Below are 23,403 nucleotides of genomic sequence, written 5' to 3' on the forward strand. Positions count from 1 at the left end.
TTCTAGCCCCAGTTGGGCATTCAGATATATGCTACTATATGATTCACCCAAGGGAAGACAAGCAGAAGAACCACTCAACTGTGCCCAGCCAAGATTGCAGAGTAATGAGCAAATAAATGAAGTGGTTTGTCATGCTACAATAGAAAACTGATAGACCTTTTACTAAGGTGTACAGATTAGAGTGTGTGTGTGTGCGTTTTTCATTTACTTCCTCTTATATGCCAGATCTATGTAGTATCAAGAAAAAGTACTATATAATGTTTGTTATAATCCAAAAAATAAGAATGCTACAAACCACTAGGTTAATTCCATGGGTTTCTTTATCCAGTTACATATACACATCTATGTAATAAGATATATTATTATAATATATTGATATTACTACATAATATCACAATTCTCTACTCTATAATTTGTCTTGGTAGATATCTTATTTATGAAGTAAGTTGGTTCATCATGAAATGTTACCAACTGTTAAAATAAAAAGCTTGGGGAAAGCATATCTTAAAAGTAAGATGTTTTTATATGTTGGACCAAGGTGGCTTGTCTGTAAAGACATATTGTTCAGTTTTATTCCTTTTTCTCTATATAAACATTCATTCTCTTACCTTCATCCTTTTCAAAGGATTATTCAACTCTCGCTGGAATGAAGCTGCTCTTCCTGAAAGGAAGGTCTGAAAGGCAACAGCTAACAAATTTTCATACTTTTCAAGTAGTGCTTTATCTTCAGGAGGATAAATTCGTCTACAACAAAATCAGATAAACCAATTTTTTAAAAAGAAGCTGTCACAGCTCAATAGTTAAGATCAACTCCACAGATAATCCTTGACCACCTATTCTATACTAGTCATATTGCCAGGTATAAGCATTTCTATACTGATTAGTGCAAAATAATATTAAATATTAAACCTCCAGATAGAAAACTGATAATTGGCCTAATAGATTCACTCAGTAACTTTCTAATGTAACTATTTGCTGACTGGGCACTGATTAACGAACTTCTTTCAAAACTTTAATGATTGCACAAGAGTATTTTTACAACTTTATGAAGGTTTTCAGTCTATAGTCATTGATAGTGGCACAAATCCACAAATTAAGTTTATCTAGAGAATTAGCACTAAACAATGCAGTTCCAGAAGGCACAGTATAAGGGTTTAGTTAGGGGGAAATGGTTGGAGAAGAATGGTGATTGGGCAAATTGGAGAAATATTGAACTTTGTAGGAGAGTGTTCAGTTAATAAGGGATACTACAGGAGTTTTTTACTTAGTGTGGTTACCGAAGTATACAAAAATGTAGGCCGTGGTTTTGATGATCTCTTTTGTAGTGATGGAATTTGCCTCTCTAGTAGAGAGAAGTGGGTAGAGGTGGAGTGGGAGGAATGTGTTCTCATCACTACTGTTGATGGTGTTAAGGCCATGAAAGAACGTCTTACCATGAGTGCAAGAATGCCCTTACACATTCCTTTATCCTGCTCAGGCAATGTCAAAACTTGGAAAGTGGGCAGTCTTTCGAAGAACACAATGAGCTGGGTGGGGTGGGGAGGTTTGCTTCTGTCAAGGGTGATACTGTGGAAGGGTTCCAGTTTAACACAGCCCACATCCCTCTCCACTGTCTCATACCTAACTCCTTCAAACATGTTCATTATTTGCCTGGTTCCTGAAAAAGCACAGTAACCACTATGGATTGACAGGAAGAATACCAAGAGACCTGAATTCTGACTTCTTTTTAAACACCACATTATAACTAAATACAGTCACAGGATAACGGCGGGTTAAAAGGACCTCCTACAACCACCCAGAGGCTGGCTAGCAGGAGCGCTGTCAAGGCTGAACCATCTCCTTGCTGACTACCTTTCTTTCTTGAAAGACAGTAAGCAAAAGTACTTGCTTGGAATCAAAGAAAAATGCTTAAAATAAGCACACAAGATTAAAACATGAAGGATTATTGCTTTGATACTTCATTTTTTCAATCTATACAAAAATACCAGCACAGTTACCTATAATTTCCCATATGTCGATTTTCATGTTCTTCTCGTGAGATCTGCTTTCGTACTTGAGCGAGTCTCTCTTTCTGGAAATGATAAAAATTTTACAAATAAAACCTGACAAGTGAATGATGCAATTTAAATTGTGGGTACTTTCTTAAAACTTCCATACCAACTCTTCTTTCCGCCTCTCCAACTGGTGTCTCTGCTGTTCCCAGTCTGAGGAGCCTGGTAAGAGCCTTTTAATTGAATTTTGACCATAGAGCCTCCTTTGAGCCTCAGCTTTTTGTTTGGCCAAGTTTCTTCTTTTGTCACTGGTCCTAAAATATAAAACATAAGACCAAATTCTAGAATTCGAACAAGTTCTGATCTTATCCCGGTGAGGAGAATGTGCAGAACAGGAGACATAGTGAAGCTTAGAATCAATGTTTATTAAACTTATATATTCACTTACGTTATATTCATCTAACCATACCTCAAATATGGCACTCTGGCAATAGATATGGTAAACAGAAATTCTGAAGACACAGAGACAAAATGGAAACAGTGTATGTTTTAGAGGATCCGAGAGACCTAGTTTCACATTTTGCCCCAACAATTTACCACTATACAATCTTGGGCTGGTCAATTAACTGCCTACGTTGGAGATAGTTTCCCCGTCTAAAATGTCAGCAATACTGTTTCCTCCTTGAGTTCTTATAAGATTAATTTGTGTGGCCAGGCACGGTGGCTCAAGCCTGTAATCCCAGCACTTTGGGAGGCCGAGACGGGCGGATCACGAGGTCAGGAGATCGAGACCATCCTGGCTAACACGGTGAAACCCCGTCTCTACTAAAAAATACAAAAAACTAGCCAGGCAAGGTGGCGGGCGCCTGTAGTCCCAGCTACTCGGGAGGCTGAGGCAGGAGAATGGCGTAAACCCGGGAGGCGGAGCTTGCAGTGAGCTGAGATCCGGCCACTGTACTCCAGCCTGGGCAGCAGAGCGAGACTCCGTCTCAAAAAAAAAAGATTACTTTGTGTTAACATTAATAGGTACTTAATAAGAAATGGTTCGCTTCTCCTTCTTCAACCCAATTCCATTTATACTGACCATTCTTTAATCCATTTTCATTTCTGACCGAAATCTCAGCCTAACAATCATCACTTATTTGAAAACATCTGCATAGTCCCTCCCATTCTTTACTCAATTATAAAAATTCACTTCTAACTCTCTGATTTTCAACGAAAAGTCCTGTTTTGGGATTATTTTCCTCTAAACCACTTTCTCTCTCTTCCCTGCCACGTAGCTGGTAAAATAACACAAACCTGAGGATTTTTCTCTCCAACTCCTCCAACTTAAACACTACCATACCATCATTGAAAGACCTAGCAGAAACAGAGTTACTCCAAGAAAAAAGCAAAAGCAATTTGGCCCTCGCCTTTAGGGGGAAACAAAAAAAACAAACAAAAACAAAAAACAAAACCAAAACAGAGAGTTCTATCCTTAAGGTTCCATTTCCATGCTTCTATTGTCATTAGGCTGGTAGGGCCCAGATAAGAGTGTAAACCAAAGGAAAGGAAACAAGAAGGCCATTTGGCTAGCTTCTAGTGCAGAGGTAAGAGAAGTGCTTACATTTACATATTGTCTCATTTAATTCATCAGGTGATTGCATTAAGAATATGGGTCCAGGTCAGGCGCAGTAGCTCACACCTGTAATCCTAGCACTTTGGGAGGCTGAGGCGGGCAGATCACGAGGTCAGGAGATCAAGACCATCCTGGCTAACACGGCGAAACCCCATCTCTACTAAAAATATAAAAAAATTAGCCGGGCGTGGTGGCAGGAGCCTGTAGTCCCAGCTACTCAGGAGGCTGAGGCAGGAGAATGGCATGAACCCGGGAAGCAGAGCCTGCAGTGAGCCGAGATCGCGCCATTGCACTCCAGTCTGGACGACAAAGTGAGACTCTGTCTCTAAAAAAAAAAAAAGAATATGGGTCCAAGGCCCTAAACAATAAAGAGTGTTCTTTTGCCTCAAGTATGTACCATCACAACTTGACCTTGCAGGAATGTTAGGAAACTGATCTATTCTCTTTCGTGACTGAGGGAAGAGAGAGACCCTCTCATATTGTTTTATACTCAGAAAAGGAAAGAGAAGTGAAACTAAAGGCAGGTGGCCTGGCACCTAGGAACCAGACCTGAAACCAAGGTATCAGACCTGAAACCAGAGGTGGGCCTGCCTGATCTAAGTCTGGTAGTTAAAATTCAACCCCTGATCTAGCAACTGATGTTATCTATAGATTCCAAACATTGTATGGAAAGACACTGTGAAACCTCCCGTTTTGTTCTGTTTCACTCTGACCACCGGTGCTCACAGCCCCTGTCACGTACCTCCTGGCTTGCTCAATCGATCACGACCCTCTCACGCGGACCCCCTTAGAGTTGTGAGCCCTTACAAGGGACAGAAGTTGAGCACCTGATGAGCTTGGATTTTAACACGTTAGCCTGCTGATGCTCCCAGCTGATTAAAGCCACTCCCTTCACTATCTCGGTGTCTAAGAGGTTTTGTCCACGGCTCCTCGTGCTACAACTGTTCTTGGTTCCCTGACTGGGAAAGCGAGGTGATTAATGGATGGCCGAGGCAGCTCCTTAGGTGGCTTTAGCATGCCATGTGGAACATTCCTGCGGGGGACTCCAACCAGCTGGAGTGACAAGGATCCTGAGAGCGCTCCCAAGTAGGCATTTGCCCCGTGGGACGCCTCGCCAGAGCAGTGTGTGGCAGGCCCCTGTGGAGGATCAATGCAGTGGCTGAACACCAGGAACGGGCACTTGGAGTCTGGTCATCTAGAACTTGGTCAGATTAGTCTTTGGAACTTGCCCACTCCATCTGAGTGGAAGCGTGGCCTGATCACCCACAGCATGCCTTTATCGGCACTTTGGTTTTGGTTTTGACTTGGTTTGAATTGCTTGACAGGACTGGTCTTGGGAACTTGCCTACTCCATTTGAGTGGAAGCGTGGCCTGATCTCCCATGGGGTGCCTGTACCGGCACTTTGTTTTTTGTTTTTGAGTTGACTTGGATTGCTTGATATTTTGGTTTTGGTTTTGACCTGGCTTGGATTTCTAGATACTCTGATATTGGTTTTGATTTTGGTTTGGTGTAAACTGTAAAAGTGTGTGTGTGCCCCTTTTACCTGTTCTTTGTTTTGTGGGGTGCATGTGGTGTGAGTGTGGTGTTTTGTCTCCAAGAAGCATAGGTCAGGCACAAAGTAAGCCCATCCCACTAGGAACTATGTTGAAAATTTCAAGAAAGGATTTAAGGGAGATTACATTGTTACTATGACACCAAGAAAACTTAGAACTTTGTGTGAAATAGACTGGCCAGCATTAGAGGTGGGTTGGCCATCAGAAGGAAGCCTAGACAGGCCCACTGTTTCAAAGGTATGGCACAAGGTAACCTGTAAGCCAAGGCACCCAGACCAGTTTCCGTACACAGACAGTTACAGCTGGTTTTAGACCCCCTCCCCACCTACAGTAGTTAAGAGAACAGCAGCATAAGTGGCTGGCAGAGGCAAGGAAAGACCAGCAGAGAGAAAGAGAGGAAAGAGACAGAGAGAAAAAGAGGCAAAGAGAGAGAGAGGAAAAGACAGAGAGGAAGAGACAGAGAGACAAAGGAGTCAAGAAAAGAGAGAGAGACAGAGAAAGAGAGAGGCAGAAAGAGAGGAAGAGACAGAGGCAAAAGTCAGAGAGAGAGAGAGAGAGACAGCAAGTCAAAGAGAGAAAGAGAGAAATATACAAGTAGTTAAGAAAAAAAACAGTATACCCTATTCCTTTAAAAGTCAAGGTAAATTTAAAATGTATAATTAATAATTAAAGGTATTCTCAGTAACCCTGTAACACTCTAATACCACTTTGCTGTCAGTGTAAACAAGGGCATATCCCTAAGGCACTGAGTCCTTCCTATCAAAAATCCTTAACCCAGTAACCCACGGATGGCCTAGATGCATTCAATCTGTAGCACAGCTGTTTTGCTAACAGAAAAAAAAAAGGCCATCTATACCAATTCTAAGTTATTTTAGACTAAACAAGGTCTTATTAATAGCAAAGGATAATTGAAATCCCAAACTTACAAGGTTTTCAACAAAAGTAAAGTTTGCTAAAAGTTAGCAGTGTAACATGTATTACAGTAATTTCTAATCTTAATCTTGTGGCCTTAGACAGTCTAGTACACAGACATAAAGGAAGTTCACTTTGGAAAAGAATGGTTATCCTAAAAAAAAAAAAAAAAAAAGGAAAAAAGGGGAGGAGACAGAATTTATGTAAAAAGAGTGTTATATGGTAAATTCTTGTCCTGAAATAAATTAACTGCTTGTTTAAAGAAATGTTTGTAATAAGTCAGAAAATTGAGACATGTCGAAGAATTGTCTACGAAAGTCGTGAAAGAAAAAAATGTTATGCAAAAAATGTTGTATAATTTAAAAGTAGTAAGGCCTCCTGAGTACTACTGAAGAAACAGTTTATGTGCAAGGTGTATAAGGAAAGTAAAATATACCTTTGGTAAAAGGATTATAAGGAGGCATAAGAATGTGGATTTTTACCTACATTAAAAGGTTAAAAAAACTATTGTTTTGAAAGTTTAAGCAAGTTTTAAAATGTTGATTGTAAAGAAAATTATGTGTGTAAACATACTAGCTAAAGTTAAAAAGGTATCATCCGGTTTTTCTGTGAACTGGACATTAAAGCAAAAATGCAACAGGTTTTTCTTAAAGCACCAACCTGCTCTTTAACAAAAATTATGAAAGGTTAAAAAGAATCTATAAAATCTTACATTATGGTCAAACATTAAAAATTTGATAAATATGTCTACAAGGTTTTATTAAAATTAAGTTTAACATTAATAACACAATAATATAAAGGTAAAATTTAGTTTATCTGGTATAAAAGTCATACGAGAATCATTATTAAATATAAAATGGTGCTTAGTTTTCTTTGGTCTAAAAACTAATAAAAATAGGTGCTAAAGGAAACATTCATTTTACTAGAAGATCACAGAAGTTAAAGACTTAAAACAAACTTTGGCAATTAAGACAGCATACCAAGATGCAAATGCCTGGCTGGAATGGATCAAATATTCCATCTGCACATTAAACAAAAGCAATTATTATGCTTGTGCACATGGCAGGCCAGAGGCCCAGATTGTCCCCTTTCCACTAAGGTGGTCCTCCAGTCCACCAAGCATGGGCTCCATGGTAGCTCTTTTCCAGGATTCTACAGCCTGGAGTAATAAGTTGTGCCAAGCTCTCTCTGCTATATCCCAAAGTCCAGCACCCTGCAGGTCAGCCCCCGAGGGCCATGCAGCCTCCATCTCTGAACACTAAGTTCACTTTATGTCTCTCGTGACAGGGAGGAAACTTAGCATTCCTTGGAGACCTGAAGGGATGCAGTGAGCTTAAGAATTTTCAAGAGCTTCTTAATTAGTCAGCCCTGTTGATCCCCGAGCAGATATGTGGCAGTATTGTGGTGGACCTTTACTGAGCACTCTGCTGAATAACTAGAGTGGCACTTGTGCTTTAGTCCATTTGGCTATCCCTTTCACCCTATTATTTCATCAACCAGAGGAAGAAAAAAAGAATAAGACATCATAAAACCAGAGAAACCCCTTATAGGTCTTTCAACTCTCACATCTATTTAAATGCAATTGGAGCCCCACAAGGAATACCAGATCAATTTAAAGTCTGAAATCAAATAGTTACACGATTTAAGTCAATATTTTGGTAGACGATAGTCAATAAAAATATAAATTAGATAAACTACATCTATTTCAACCAACAGCAATGAGGTTTTCATGAGTTCAAAGAAAAACTCAGGTTGGCCCCAGTCCTGAGGCTACCTGACCTGACAAAACTTTTTACACATTATGTGTCAAAAAAAAAAAATGGTAGTTGGAGTTTTAACCCAGACTATAGGGCCCTGACCAAGGCCAGTGGCCTATCTCTCAAAACAACTAGATGAGGTTTCCAAAGGCTGGCCCCCATGTCTAAGGGCACTGGCAGCAACAGCCCTGTTAGCACAAGAAGCAGGTAAGCTAACTCTTAGGCAAAACCTAAACATAAAGTACCTCCATGCTGTGGTGACTTTAATAAGTACCAAAGGACACCATTAGCTAATGAATGCTAGACTAACTAGATACCAAAGCTTGCTCTGTGAAAATCCCCACATAACCATTGAAGTTTGCAACACCCTAAAACCCGCCACCTTACTCCTGGTATCAGAGAGCCCAGTTAAACATAACTGTGTAGAGGTATTAGACTCAGTCTATTCTAGCTGGCCCAACCTCCGAGACCATCCTTTAAACATCAGTACAGTGGAAGCTGTATGTGGATGGGAGCAGCTTCACCAACCCCTGTAAAGTGACTACGAAAAAGACGACAAACGCTGCTCCAGTCACACCTGGAAGCTGACTGGTCCCACGCACAGCCAAAGCATGAGAAAACTCATCACAGGACTCATTTTCCTTAAAATTTGGACTTTTACAGTAAGAACTTCAACTGACCTTCTTCAGACTGAGGACTGTTCCCAGTATATACATTAAGTCACCGAGGTAGGACAAAAGATTGCTACAGTCCTATTATTTTATGGTTATTATAAGTGTACCAGGACTCTAAAAGAAACTTGTTTGTATAATGCTATTCTATCCAAGGTATGTAGCCCAGTCTCTAAAAGTTATGTTTGTAGAGAAACTGTAACAGGAGATCAATGGCCATAAGAAGACCAAGAATTAGTACCTACAGACCCAGTTCCTGATAAATTCCTGGCTCAGAAAAAATCACCCTAATAACTTCTAAGACCTAAAAGCCTCAATCATTAGACAATATTGTATAGCAAGAGTGCGGAAGGACTTCACCCTTCCTATAGAAAGACTCAGCTGCCTCAGGCAAAAACCATATAATAGTACTACAAAACCAGCCACCTAGTGGATTTCAAACCATACTAAAAAAAAATCCATTTAGTAAATTCCCAAAGTTACAAACCATTTAGGCCCACTCAGAATCCCTCTAGGACTGGACAGCCCCCACTAGGTTATACTAGATATGTGGACATAGAGCCTATCCTAAGCTACCTGACTGGTGGACAGGTAGTTGTGTTACTGGCACTATTAAACCATCTTTCTTCCTATTGCCCATAAAAACAGGCGTACTCCTGGGCTTCCCTGTCTATGCTTACCATGAAAAGTGAAATGTAGCCATAGATTATTAAAAAGATAATGAATGGCCTCCTAAAAACATTATACAATACTATAGGCCTGCCACTTAGACACAAGATGACTCATGGGGATACCAGACCCCGTTTACATGCTCAAGCAAATCATATGGTTGCAAGCTGTTTTAGAAATCATCACTAATAAAACCAGTCAAGCCTTGATTGTTCTAGCCCGGCAAGAAACTCAGATGAGGAATGCTATCTATCAAAATAGACTAGCTCTCAACTACTTGCTAGCAGTTAAAGAATGGGTTTGCGAAAAATTTAACCTTACTAATTGCTTTCTACACATCAGGGACAAGTAGTTGAAGACATAGTTAAAGATACAACAAAACTAGCACACGTGCCCATGCAAGTGTGGCATGAATTTGATCCTAAGGCCATGTTTAGAAATTGGTTCCCAGCACTAGGAAAATTTAAAACTCTTATAATAAGAGTTATAATAGTAATGGGAACCTGCTTATTGCTCCCTTGTTTGCTACCTGTACTTCTTCAAATGATAAAAAGTCTCATCGCTACCTTGGTTCACCAGAATGCTTCAGCACAAGTGTACCATATGAATCACTATCAATCTATTGCACAAGAAGACATAAGTAGTGAAAATAAGAGAACTCCCATTAATAAAAAGTAAGAGTCTCAAAGGGAGGGAAATGAGGGAAGAGAGAGACCCTCTCATATTGTTTTATATTGTTTTATACTCATAAAAGGAAAGAGAAGCAAAACTAAAGGCAGGTAGCCCGGCGCCTAGAACCAGACCCGAAACCAAGGAATCAGACCCGAAACCAGGCCTGGGCCTGCCTGACCTAAGCCTGGTAGCTAAAATTTGACCCCTGACCTAGCAACTGATGTTATCTATAGATTCCAGACATTGTATGCAAACACATTGTGAAACCTCCCATTCTGTTCTGTTTCACTCTGACCACTGGTGCTTGTAGCCCCTGTCACGTACCCGCTGGCTTGCTCAATCCATCACGACCCTCTCATGTGAACTCCCTTAGAATTGTGAGCCCCTAAAAGGGACAGAAGTTGAGCACCCGACACGCTCGGATTTTAACACACTAGCCTGCTGATGCTCCCAGCTGATTAAAGCCACTCCCTTCACTATCTCAGTGTCTGAGGGGTTTTGTCCGCAGCTTGTCCTGCTACAATGACAACATTCAGGCTTGAGTGGCAAGAGGTCAACAGGTGGTCAGGTAAAAGTAATAGTTTGAGAATATAAATAAACACATCCAGAAAACTGCAAGTCATTCAGGATTACTGGAGCTCTGGGTGAATGCAAGAAACTCAGCTTCTCACATGGGCTTGAATACTAGGTTATTGAGCCTCAAATTTAACTTTACAAAATGGAGGACATAAATTTTTTAAAAGATGGCATAATTATATTTGTATGTGTTAAAGATTATGCCCTTGGCAGTATATACAGTGGCTTAGAAGTAGATGAGAAAAGAAGCAGGAAGTTAAGATGAGATGTTATTTCATTAACAAATATAAAGTATGAGGGCTTGGAATAGGGGAGCAACGAAGGGATTAGAGAAAAAGGATAAGTTTAGAATAGTATGTTGGAGGAAGAATGGATATGCTCTGGTGACTAATTCAGTATGAAGAATAAGAAAGAGAGATGAACTTGTGGTGACACCAAGACTTCCTGGTGAGTCCACTGGCATTTTCAATGACGAACACAGATTTGGCTCTGAGATTCCCTAATTAAGGGTAAAGGAAACGCCATGGTTTAGATAACTCTTTAACTTTCTATCTTTTTTCATTTTATTATATCTAGAACAATCATTTTATCATTCTATCATACATCAATGAATATATTATCATATATCCATTTAAAGTGGATACACTTTGTCCGCTTTATCTAGAATGATCATTCCTATATAGCATTCAGTTTAAAAAGAAGAGAGGAAAAGGAAATAGAAATGAAAAGAGGAATAGAGAGGAACAAAGACTAAACAATCCATAATAGAAAAAAATAGAGGAAGCAAAAAAAGGGAATGAATAAGAGGAAGGGAAAATAAAGAAAGATGAGATGATATGATGAGTACTCTATGAAAGAAAGAAACATAGATCTATATGCATATCGACAGTAAACAAAACACTCATAGACAAGGATACTTATACACAAACAGTCTGAACACACACAAAGAGTAACAAAAATAAGCACACAGAAGCTCCTTCAGACACATTAAGAAACAAAGAAAATCCAACTACCCTGAAACTTTTTTTTGCATAAAGGAATGTTCCCACTTTCTGGCCTTTAGGAATATTGTCATTCTAAAAACTATTTTCATTTCTATGAATATTCACAGGCATAAATTAGCACTAATGACTCTTAGTACTTACATCACAGGCCAGAATAAAAATTTAACCAAAGACCAAAAAGATCACCATTCACTTAGCATTTTAATTAGCATTTTCCATTCAACTGTATCCATATACTGACCTAAGCAGTTTAGTTTACCACTTTCTTGAGTCTTTTCCACTACCTATTGCCCTATAATTCCATCCAAGGGATTTCTCTGATCACTTGCTTCACATGCTATATACTCCAGGAATGTGGAACCACTAGAAGTTCTACCAACTTGTTTTGCTTTGTCTCACTTCCTCATCTTTCTACAAGTAGTTGAATGGAATGCCCTCCCCATACCATTGTCTTCCAACCCAAATTTTATTTCGTATTCACTATTTGTTAATTCCAGATATGGCCCTGGGGATACAAAGAGAACCAGAGAGAGCCATTACCCTCAAGGAGCTGACCAAATAAAGGAAGTGGGAGCAATGGCATATAAACAAAAACACAGAGTATGATGAGTACTATTTTGAAAAGTAGGGGGAAGTATGATGATAGCACAAAGGAGTAAGTAAACCATTTTGCCTCAGCAAAGGCTTCAAATAGAATGTCAGGCTTGAGCTAGGTTTTATGAATGTGCTGACAGAAAATGTGGTATTCGTACACATACAATAGAATGTTATTCAGCCTTAAAAAGGAGGAAATTCTGACACATGATACAACATCGAAGAACTTGAAAACATTATGCCAGTTACTTTAAGCCAGTAACAAAGGGACAGGTACATATGATTCCACTCTTATGAGATACCGAGAGTAAGACATTCAAATTCACAGAGACACAAAACAGAGTGATGGTTTCCAGGGACTGGGGAGAGGGAAGAATGGGGAGTTAGTGTTTAATGGGTACAGAGTTTCACTTTTGCAGGATTAAAAGAGTTCTGGAGATGGATGGTGGTGATAATTGCACAACAATGTGAAGTACTTAATGCCACTTACACACTTAAAAATGGTTAAAATGGTAAATTTTATGTTAAGTGTATTTTACCACAATTTTAAAAAATCAGTTGGCATTCACCAAAAAGACAAAGGTGAACAAATATTAAATGAGAACAAGTGCAAAGGTACAGAAATTTGAAACTGTACCACAAAAGAGTTCTTAGAAAAGTCATTTCCAAGGCAAAGCAAAGGAAAAAGAACAAGAAATGATCAGGTTGGAAAGAGATGCTAAGGGCCAGCTCAAAAAGTGCCTTGCATATAATATAAAGATCAAAAAGTGCCTTGTACATAATTCAAAGGAGTTTAAACTTTATCTGACAATGTGGAAACAATCTGATCAGAATATCAGAGCTTATAAATCTCTCTTCTGATTCTGGCATCTCTCAGGGTTCTGCCCCTGCCCTTCTCAAAACATACAGTCCAACTGTGTGATCTCATCCATTAGATTCAAGGGCAATCTATACATGAATATCAATCAAATAGATATCTCAATCTCCTGGGGCCCTGTATATCAAATTTTCCATTTAACATTGTCTCAAAGCATCCCAAAATTAGCATGTTTAAAACTGAATCATCTTTCTTTTCCTTTCTACCTTCCCTCATTACTTTTCTAAGCCTCTTTCTCGCCTATAATCTTCATCTCAATGAATGGCACATCATCAGACAAGTCATCCAAGCCAGAAGCCTAGGAATCATAGGAGGCACTGAATTCCCAGTACCTATTGCAGTGGTAGTGGACTTGGAATAAATGGTTGTTGAATGATTTGCAGAACAACAGAAAGGAAGCTGCAAAATGGGATGGAGGTTAGTGCTGGAAGTAGGAAGGACGCCAATAAAATAGCCCAGGAGAAAGATAAGAAATTTTCAACCTTGGAGAAGAGATGGAGAAATAAAGTGATAGTCAGAAATTTGACAGGATTCATTCAATTCATAATAAAGTTAAGTATAACTCCCAGCTTTCTATCCTGCACTTTCATGTGAATCATTTTGCCATTAACTTTAGCAAAGCAAACTGGATAATTACTATTATATTGTACTTATCTATGACCATATATATTTCCCTTCTAACAATTAAGCTACTTAAGGCGGGGAAATTTTATTCATTTTTGTATCTCTAGCTTCTAGCAAGTTATAGGCTATTTAAAAATGTCTAGTAGGCCGGGCACAGTGGCTTACACCTGTAATCCCAGCACTCTGGGAGGCTGAGGCAAGTGAATCACCTAAGGTCAGGAGTTCAAAACCAGCCTGGTCAACATGGCGAAACCCCGTCTCTACTACAAATACAAATATTAGCCGGGAGTGCTGGCAGGCCCCTGTAATCCCAGCTACTCGAGAAGCTGAGACAGGAGAATCGTTTGAACCTGGGAGGTGGAAGTTGCAGTGAACCGAGAGCATGCCACTGCACTCCAGCCTAGGTTGCAGAGACTCTGCCTCAAATAAGAAAAAAAAAAAAAAAGTCCAGTAAATACATATGAGTGATTTGCTTTAACTTTTGTTTGTTGGAGGTATTTGATATTGTTAGCAGACAAAAAAAAAAACCCAGCAAGAGGAACATGATCGAAGGAGAAAATAATTCAACTTTGGCAATACTGAATTTAAGTGTTATCAGAACACTATCCATTCATTCATTTATTTACTTGCTCACTCACTCACTCACTACATGTTTATTGAGTATCTATTGGGCCAGGGCATCCAGGGTACATGGTCAGCAGAGAGCTGTAAATGCTGGACTAGAGCTCCAGAGTGGGTCAAAGCTAGTAAGAGGCACCCCGATCCATATTGCTACATGTATGTCAGACTCAAAAATGATGCCACAAAAGGGAGTAAGACTGACACAGGAGAAAAGAGGGCTGAAGCAAGGACAGACACAGTGAGAAAACGACAGGTAGGGAGCAGAAAGTAAGAGAAATCATAAGAGAAGACTAAGGAATGCTCAAAGTTAGGTAAACTCAGAGACAAGTGTCAGAGAAGGCCAGTGAGACTAAATGTTCAATGATAGGGTAGCATTAAATGCTGCAAGCCTGTAACCCATGAATTAGTTGTAAACAAGGGACAGACAGGCAATTTAACTAAATTTAATTTAATCTAATTAACAAGTATTTCAGACCCAAGGACTCATGGGATTGTGAATGTCTTTTTTAGGTTCTATTTTAATGATTGTAATAGAATATTCATGGAGGAAAAAGATTCTTATTAACCCAGTAACACCATCACAGAATGACTGGATTTTCCTTTTATTATAGAAAAAAGAACTTTTACTTGCTCTACATATAACCCTTTTCGTATTTTCTTGTCTCTGAAGACCCCAAGCCTAATGTTTAAAAAAATTATTTGAAGCTGAACTCAAATTGCATTCTATTATCCAAGTTAAAAAAAGGATCAGTTCTGATCCCCTCCATGTGAGGTTCTGTTTTCACAGCAGTTGTGATGGAATATCCTGAACAATTTATATTCTTCTGAATTTCCTTGAGACTAAAAGCATATGTTCACAAAATGAACCTGAAGGTCATACTATGAGCAAAGCACTGTACTAAGCACTGTGAAGCAAGTAAAAGTATGTACTCTTCAACTTCAAGGAGCTTAAATCTAATTGAAAAGAAAAACCAGCTGCGCCCAGGTAAAACACCACAGAGGATAAGAGAGTAAACAAAGTGATAAGCCATATACTATGCAGACAAAAATTCCTTCTAGAGCTCCAAGAAAGGAAAGATTCATTTTGGCCAAAAGGAAGACTTCATAATAAAAGATGGGATTTGAGTCACAGGCAATAAGGAAAGGCACTCAGACTACAGAATAGAATAAATAATCAGTGAGAACAGGCAAGCTATGTGGGAAAAATAATGAGGCAATCAGCCTAACTAAAACAGTGTGGGTTGGAGAGGAACAGGAAATAAGATAGAACAGCTAAGTTATATTAGAAGCTTAGGCTACACGTTGGTAAATGGAACTCTATTTAGGTTCTTGAGCAGAAAGATAACATAATGAAAGGAAGAACATTCCCAACAGTCTGATTAAAATTAATGTAAATAGGGGATTTCTGGATTCACAGAACAATTTGTTCTATCCAAAATTAAAACACTCCATATGAAAATTAATTCTATTTAATAAATAGACAAGAATTTTCCTAGTGTTCTTAGTTCCTGCTTAAGTTACTGTGACATGCCCAGTGAAACTCAAGTCTAACACGTGCACCCATGGAGGTCTCCACCCAGCTAGAGGAAGAAGGCACTTCTGAAACATAAGCCTCATTAGCATATGCTCTAAATGTTAAGAACTGTGCTAAATTATCTGTGGAACAACACTAAGAAAGATAAAGAAATGAATTTCTATTTTCCCTTAGTTTTAGGTCTAGAAATTTCTGATTGCTTAAACTATACATACCTCACTTTTAAAAACACCAAAAACACCCACAGATAATGTCCTGAATTGATATCATAAATGGCAAAGTCAAAAGACATGCATGCACAACAAAAAAACTAAACACAAGGCTTATTTAAATAATAGTAGTAAACTTGCATGCAAAAAAAATGTATAGGCATATTTCTTGGAAACATCTTAAATTTAAAAATTGCTTGGAAGCATACCATAACTCTGCTAGAATTCTTGAATGACAATTAGAATAAATTAAAATCATAAAATTACTGAGCTTAAATCACCTCAGAGGCCCTTTAATCCAATACTCGAAGCTCTACTGGAACACTTCTAATGACAGGTAACTCACTATTTCATGAAGTGTTTCAGTCAAACATCGAAAAATTTCATTTTGCAATGAGCCAAAAGCTTTTCCCACATAACAGTATTTCAAGTAATTGAATCCCATGATCATGTACACTGCAACCAGCCCTATATCCACACCAGCCAAGTCTTCTCTCAAATTTTACTTACCTCTCTAAATGGAAAAGCTAACTCTCATTGAACAACTGCCTCTCTTTTTTATTTACATAGGGAGCATGATATAATGGGAAGACCTCTGGAGAGAAAGTTAGGAAATCCATGTTTGAGATTTCTTTTTTCATTTCCTGAATGAACTCTTTGTGCTTTAGTTTCTTCTTATAAGATGAGGAAGATAATCTAGATGGTCTCTCAAAGTATTTACCAATTTAATCTTGTACACTATATTAAATAATTATACCTACATTGAAATTTAACTTCATTTACTGCAGGTACAGACTGTTGCCTGGGAAGCAGGAAAAGCAGTATACAGGAGTACAGAGGAAAGATTTTTTTTTTTAACTATATGAGTTTAAAGAATAGATGGAATCAAGAAATGAAAAATACAAAATGGATGGAACCAAGAAATAAAAATTACAAAACGGATGGAATCAAGAATGAAAAATACAGAATGGATGGAATCAAGAAATGAAAATTACAAAATATAAAAATAAAAAATACTATTCTGAAAAGCCAATTTTATGTACAAATGATTAATCTATGTCATATGTGGAGATAAACGCCCAAAAGATAGAGAAAATATTTTACCTTACCTTATGTTTAGTAGCTTCAGTGCATTTAGCAGCACTCCTCTTTTTACATCATAGTCTATTTTCTGATCAGTTCCAAAGCTTGGGGCTCGGTTAATCTGAAATTTACAAAGAAAACAATATTGGAAGGTAAATAAATATTCAATACATATTTGTTAATTTAATGTGGGATCTCTAGCCAGTAGAACAATCCTACAATAAACCTCAAAGCTTTACATGGTAGATGGCCCAGTTATTATTGCCACATCTCCATTCCGCATCACCCTAGGTCAACAAATTGCAAGGGACTGACTACTGGCACCATCTCCTTCTCACTGCTGCTTTACTGTCAGTATAAGCTGACCTCTCCCTCCATTCCACTCTCTCCATAACCCCATGCAATTTAGGTTTCTTAAGTTTAGGAAAGTTAAAAGTGATTTAGCCTAACAAAAAGGAAATAGTGATATTCATGTTACCAACACAGTAATAATTATACCAACACAGTAATAATTATATACATCTATATATTTAAAATATAGAAACTATCAGTGCTCCCTTTTCACTGCTTCAGATCTTCAGGAATTCATTAAGATGAAAAATAAAAGAGCTGGGGTGTTTTTTTGTCTTTGTTGAGTCTTGTTACTGTTGTCATTGTTATAAAAATATAACTGGAATAGCTGATGTTTAAGAAAATTTCTTAATCAGTTAAATCAGTTGGTTAGAACACTGCTGAGTTCAACACAACAGCTTAGCTTCTTGACCACCAACTAATCCCTTAGGCTATCTCAAATATATGTGTGTGTGTGTGTCTGTGTGTGTGTGTGTGTGTGTACATATATATATATATACACACACTAGTCACAATTATATATCTGTCACCACAAGCGACAAAACAATTAAAAGCATGCATTCTACAACTTGCACCTGAAGAAATATCACAGTTACTAGTCACAGTTATACACATCTGTCACCACAAGAGACAAAACAATTGAAAGCATGCAATCTACAACTTGCACCTGAAGAAATATCACATTATAATCAAGAAATTACCCAGGAATACAACATCTTTAATTAGAAATGTGTCACAGGTTCACCGCAGAAAAATAAGTAAAAAGAAGAAAAACAAGTAACAAAAGATTACCTGTAATCCCACTACTTAACACTTAGTGTCTTGTTAACCACATGGTAGATAGTATTCCAGATATTTTCTATGTATACATATTTAAAATATTCATTTTACCTTCCAAATGCATATCTATACGAACCATACTTTATTTTACATTCCAAGCTTTTCTCTTAATAATGTATCATGAAAATCTTTCATCATGCCATCATTTTGATGGATGTATGGTACTCCTTTTATAGAGATATGCCATGTTGTATTTTGATTCCTTTGTTGATTTCTGATTTAGAAGGTGACAGACACATTCCTGTATTTGTGATATAGTCTCAAGGAGAAGGAAATAGCTTAGAAATGGCAATAACATCCATTCCAGGTCAATTTGAGAAAGGGAGTTTATTAATCTATTACGAAAGCTCTAAGCATTTCCCTTTACAAGTGCAGAGAAAGGGTAAAGTAATATATCTTATAGGAAAAAAGTTTCAACCATACTGATTCAAATATCTGGAGTTTATAATACAATTAATGACGGTGTTGCCACTATATGTTACATGGTTACAAAATAAACCAGACATTAAAGAACTGATGAGTAAGTGGTACATTGGAATGTTATCTGTCTTTGTAGAATTCCCCAGAGTTTCCATTCCAAATTTCAGTGTGGAATTGTGTCAGGCATATCCCTCCTCCAGGATGGTGCTGAGGTCTCAGTATAAAGCCATCTCAGATCTCAATCTCTTTCTCTCTCTCCTTACCTATTTCAAATTTTTCCCTCTACTATAAGATAAATTGGTCTGTGAAGAGGTATACCCACACAAGATAAACTGTTAATAATATGTGGAAAGGCAGGAAAACTTTTTCAATTTAAGTTTTCATTCAGGGTTGTTCTTTTTTTTTAAGTTTTATGAGAAACGTAAACAAAAAAAAAAATAGAAGAACCACAAATGGCTAACAGAAGAAACTAAAAATTAGTGTTCCACCCAGCCAAAATTCTCCTCTATAGTGAGATGATTTATTTGGTTCTCATTTCCTATCCCAACTCTAAAACAGACAAAACATAGTAGATGTTAAAATCTCAAAATTCAACAGCTTATAAATGCATTAAAAATGAAAATTATTATAAAATATATTAAATTAGTAAATACTATTTTCAACTGTCCTAAAAATAGTTTTATCAAAACAAACAACAATCACTTTTTCCACAAATTAAAGTATCCATAATAGCTTCTGTGCTCCTAAGTTAGTGCTGTTTCCTCTGCACCACAGCCTTTCCCCACCCCTACTTTATCTCTCTCAGCCCCTAGCCCCTACCCCACCCTTCTGCAGCCCTACGAACTTTGCTCAGGTGTTTCTTCTGCAAAGCTTTTTTTTAACTCTCCAATACACCCAGGTACGCAGAGATATTAATCATGCTATCGTTTTTGTTATTTCCCTTTTACCTACTAGTACTCATAACTATTACCATAAAATGCACATCTGAATAATGGCTACACCAGGGCAAGTATTCTGTCTTCTTGTATCCCCACCACCTAAGACAATGACTATAACTTAGTAGGTTCCTGTTTAATTCAAGAGTACTTAAACTATTGGTGGTATATTCATACTCCACCCAATTTCCATGTTTTTCCAAAAAAATGTTTTCTACTTATGAAAATTTGTGCAATTCTACCACCAGCAACCAGTCCCTGAAATTACTCTGTTTAACTAAAAGTTATCACATACCCAGAAGCACCTTCTACCTTATTCCACTTGATGGCGCCAAAAGGTTTTTAACAATGTATATTAGCCCCACTAAAATTTCAGCAGGGAGCAAAACACAAGGCAAGACTGAAGATTCTTTTAACCGTTTTAATATAACAAATGTTCATTATCCACAGCTCTTGGTTATTGTGGAGTGTTTTAATGATTCTGATTGATCTAGAAACAATGAAGGAAAGAGTAAAGAATGAAGAAACATTCATGCAAACAATGGTTATTTTGAATCTTGTAAAATCCAGAATTCAACCATTCAGTCACTTCTGATTTAGCAAGCTAATGGAAAGCTCTAGTGAAGCAAATGGGTTTTTTCCCAAAAAGGAAACTAAGAGATCTATAAAGTCATTATTTCCCGCTATCCTCCTTACGCATGTGCCTCACTTTTTCCCCACTCTATCAATGACAAAAGAAAAGTACAGGGGCAGAAGACAATATAGCTAAGAACAGGAAAGGACTGCTGCAGAAAAAGCAAGAAATCTAAAGCAAATTTCAGGCCTTAGCAAGATGAAGGGTCCATAGTGCATAGTCAAGTGTTTTCATATCCAAGGAATGGAGGAAGCAAAGTCTGAATATACAACAGAGAGAACTGCATTTCCTTGGAGACACAATACATGTTCTTGTTTAAAGTAGATGTGACCACACACGGGCGTGCGCGCGCGCACACACACACACACAGACACACACACAATCTTTCGCTCTCAAATTAGAAAAGTATAATTTCTTGGAAATGTATTTTTAGTATCTTCATCTCACCTACCACTCATTCAATTTGCTTATGCAATCTGTGATATTACACACACAACTTCTAACTTACAAATCACTAACAAAAAAGAGACAATTGATTTAAAATGAAAGGTAGTGGTTGATGACATCTTCTATAGCAATATGTTCCTGATTAAGTTTCCCAAACATGATATTTAAGCGGCCACGAGAAGGTGTGTAACCCCAGATCAAGGAGCTTAAAAGGAACTGCTGGATGGGATCTTCTGGACCACATGACTTCTAAGGTTTCTTCTGGGTAATATAAATGTAACTAGCAGGCAGGAAAAAATATAAAAATTGTCAACAGAGATAATTTTTACTTTCTCCCTTTTACTATTTCGTATGTGTTACATGACCTTTTATCATTAAAGAAAAATAATGATAACTCTCTACCAGGGACTGGCAGCACACCTGAAGGCATACAGCTGACAGTCTCCCTGAGGGAAGCCCCAGGTATATAGCATGGCCTTAAAGGAGACATTTACCACCTGGGGTAGCGGATACGGAACACTGATTCATGAACCAATTGGAGCCTCTCAGAGAGTTTGAAGGGGAGACACACTAAAGGCAAGATTCTGAAGCCCAGGCACCCACAGAGAGGAGAGACGCTATCCAGACCTCATAACGTGGTAGAAGCCAGGAGGCTGAGAAAATAGTAGAGCAAGTAAGCAACAAATCAGTAAAAGCACCTTGACACTTCAATCCCAAATACCTGGCCTAGAAATTCACTTGGCACTAATTTGGGAAAAGTAATATCAAACACTTTGATTCATTCTTAGAACTATTGTAGTCCCTGAATTTTTATCCTCTTCTTCTCACTTACTCTATTCCGGCTTCATTCTGGACAGTTAATGGGACAACTGTGTTAAGTACAGATTTTTAAAGCATTTATTTTAATACATAAGGACAGTGATAACTCCTCTTTTTTCCTTAAAGAATGCCTTACCTCCAGAAGCCATGGCTTTAGTTTTCTATCCAATAAAATATCAAATCCCAGGACTTCAAAGCAGACACTTTCGCTTCCTGGAGGTTGACCAGGTCTACACATTCGATACGCATGCAGGACATGAGGTTCTGCTACAATCAGGGTCTTTACCACCAATTCCTATAAGATTGTGATAAAACAGGTGAAAATGCCTTTGTGTCTCATTTCATGTATGTAAATATAACCAGGGCCCACAAACTGGCAGCCTGGCCAAGTTTACAAAGTTCTGTGGCATCTAGCCCCTGCCACAGATCTAACTTCATTCTTCACTCTTACCCCTGCCCACTGCACTCCTCGTGCTTGCTTTGGGTTCCTCAAGTAAGTGACACTTCTTCCTATCTTAAGTCCTTTGCATTAGCTGCTCCCTCTTGTGGAATACTCTTTCCCCTATATTTGCAAGTCTGGCTCTTAAGACATCCAGAAAGGCTTTCCCAACCCCCAAGTTAAAAGTAGCCACCCTTCATTTCTTACTGCACCACACACACACAGCATATAACCAGTTGATATTTTTCTTTTTACATTAGAGCAGGGTCCTTGTCTGACTTATTTATAACACCATTCCCAGTGCCTACAATAGTAGCTGGCATTCAGTAGATATCCAAGTAAATTCAAGTAACTTGTTTACTTTGTAAACAAGTTATTCATACTTGTTTATATGTTAAAACAAGTAAGGCAGTTGTTAAAACAAGTTAAAAACAAGTAAGGTAGGAGCATATGCTAGCCCCATCCAGAAGAGATGAAGGTGACAGGGAGGAAAAATTCCAAGGAGAGTAAATTATTTCCAGTAAATTTTTAAACACCAGTATAGAAATTCTACTTAGATAAAGGCTAAAAGGGCTGGAAGACAAAATCTATGAGAGTTGAGTTTCTTTATTTAGTGATGATTTTGTAGGGTATAAGTTTTATCTGAGAAGAGTGTTACCAATTAAAAGATTGGCTCTCAATATTTTCTGAGAGAAATCACATAATACTACTGGGGTGAGTTATTAACCCTTATTTTTAAAAAGCTGTTTTACTGAAGTTTCAGAACAAGCTGTAGGAGAAAAGCTGTCTCACTTATTTTTGCTCAGAAGACATTGTCATTTTAACTCCCTCTCTACAGGTACAGGCAATAGAAAAAGACAGTTAAGAACCTGGCTCTAAAATCAGGCTTCTTGTGTTTCTTCCTGGGTTTGTAACTTGCTAGCTGTGCAACCTCAGTCCTGTTGCTTAAACTTTGTGAGTCTCATTTTTCCTAAATATAATCTGCAAAAGGTTAATGTAAGAACAAAATGAGATTCCATGTAAAACTCTTAGCATAGTGCCCAGAGTACTATTATTGTTACTGTTATTCTATCATTCCTCTAGAATTCCACCTCATATGTCAGGTTAGACTCAAATACTCCACTACTTGGTGGAACATATTTATTATATGAGTGATAAAAGAGAAGACAGAAGTTAACCTCACTGTTACCCAGAACCACAATGCAGTTCATATTTGGGAATAACTATCAGAGGTCCCATGAGAGGCTGTTTTCAAAACATTTTGTTCAAGGTAACAAATTCATGACAGCACCGTAGTACATAAAATAAATGATAAAAAGTCACTTTATATAAATCTTCGACAATATTACTGAAACCACTTGAGAGCAGGAAAAAGTTACAACTTTGACAGATAAGTGTCTGTATGGAACAGTATAGGCTGAGGGAGAGGGTGGGGACTGATTATTAATCAACAGACCCTGAATTACAAATCTGTTTTTGCTATGTAGAAAATAACCTGCTTTTAGATTGTAAAGGCAAGTTTTCAGTAGAAGTGAAAATCAGGAGTCATATA

At 37.9% G+C, this 23,403-nt stretch overlaps 1 protein-coding gene across 1 annotated transcript in view; it reads right to left on the reverse strand.

Annotated features, from left to right (window-relative positions):
* Positions 1 to 23,403, reverse strand: part of TTLL7 (tubulin tyrosine ligase like 7) — a 135,310-nt gene that overhangs the window by 44,479 nt on the left and 67,428 nt on the right. The window contains 5 exon segments of the mRNA XM_033225406.1: positions 609 to 744; positions 1,998 to 2,071; positions 2,158 to 2,305; positions 16,993 to 17,087; positions 21,549 to 21,707. Coding sequence (XP_033081297.1) covers positions 609 to 744; positions 1,998 to 2,071; positions 2,158 to 2,305; positions 16,993 to 17,087; positions 21,549 to 21,707 — 612 coding nt within the window.

Source organism: Trachypithecus francoisi, unplaced genomic scaffold (genome assembly GCF_009764315.1).
Source record: "Trachypithecus francoisi isolate TF-2019V2 unplaced genomic scaffold, Tfra_2.0 Lachesis_group12, whole genome shotgun sequence".
Classification (NCBI taxonomy): Eukaryota; Metazoa; Chordata; class Mammalia; order Primates; family Cercopithecidae; genus Trachypithecus; species Trachypithecus francoisi.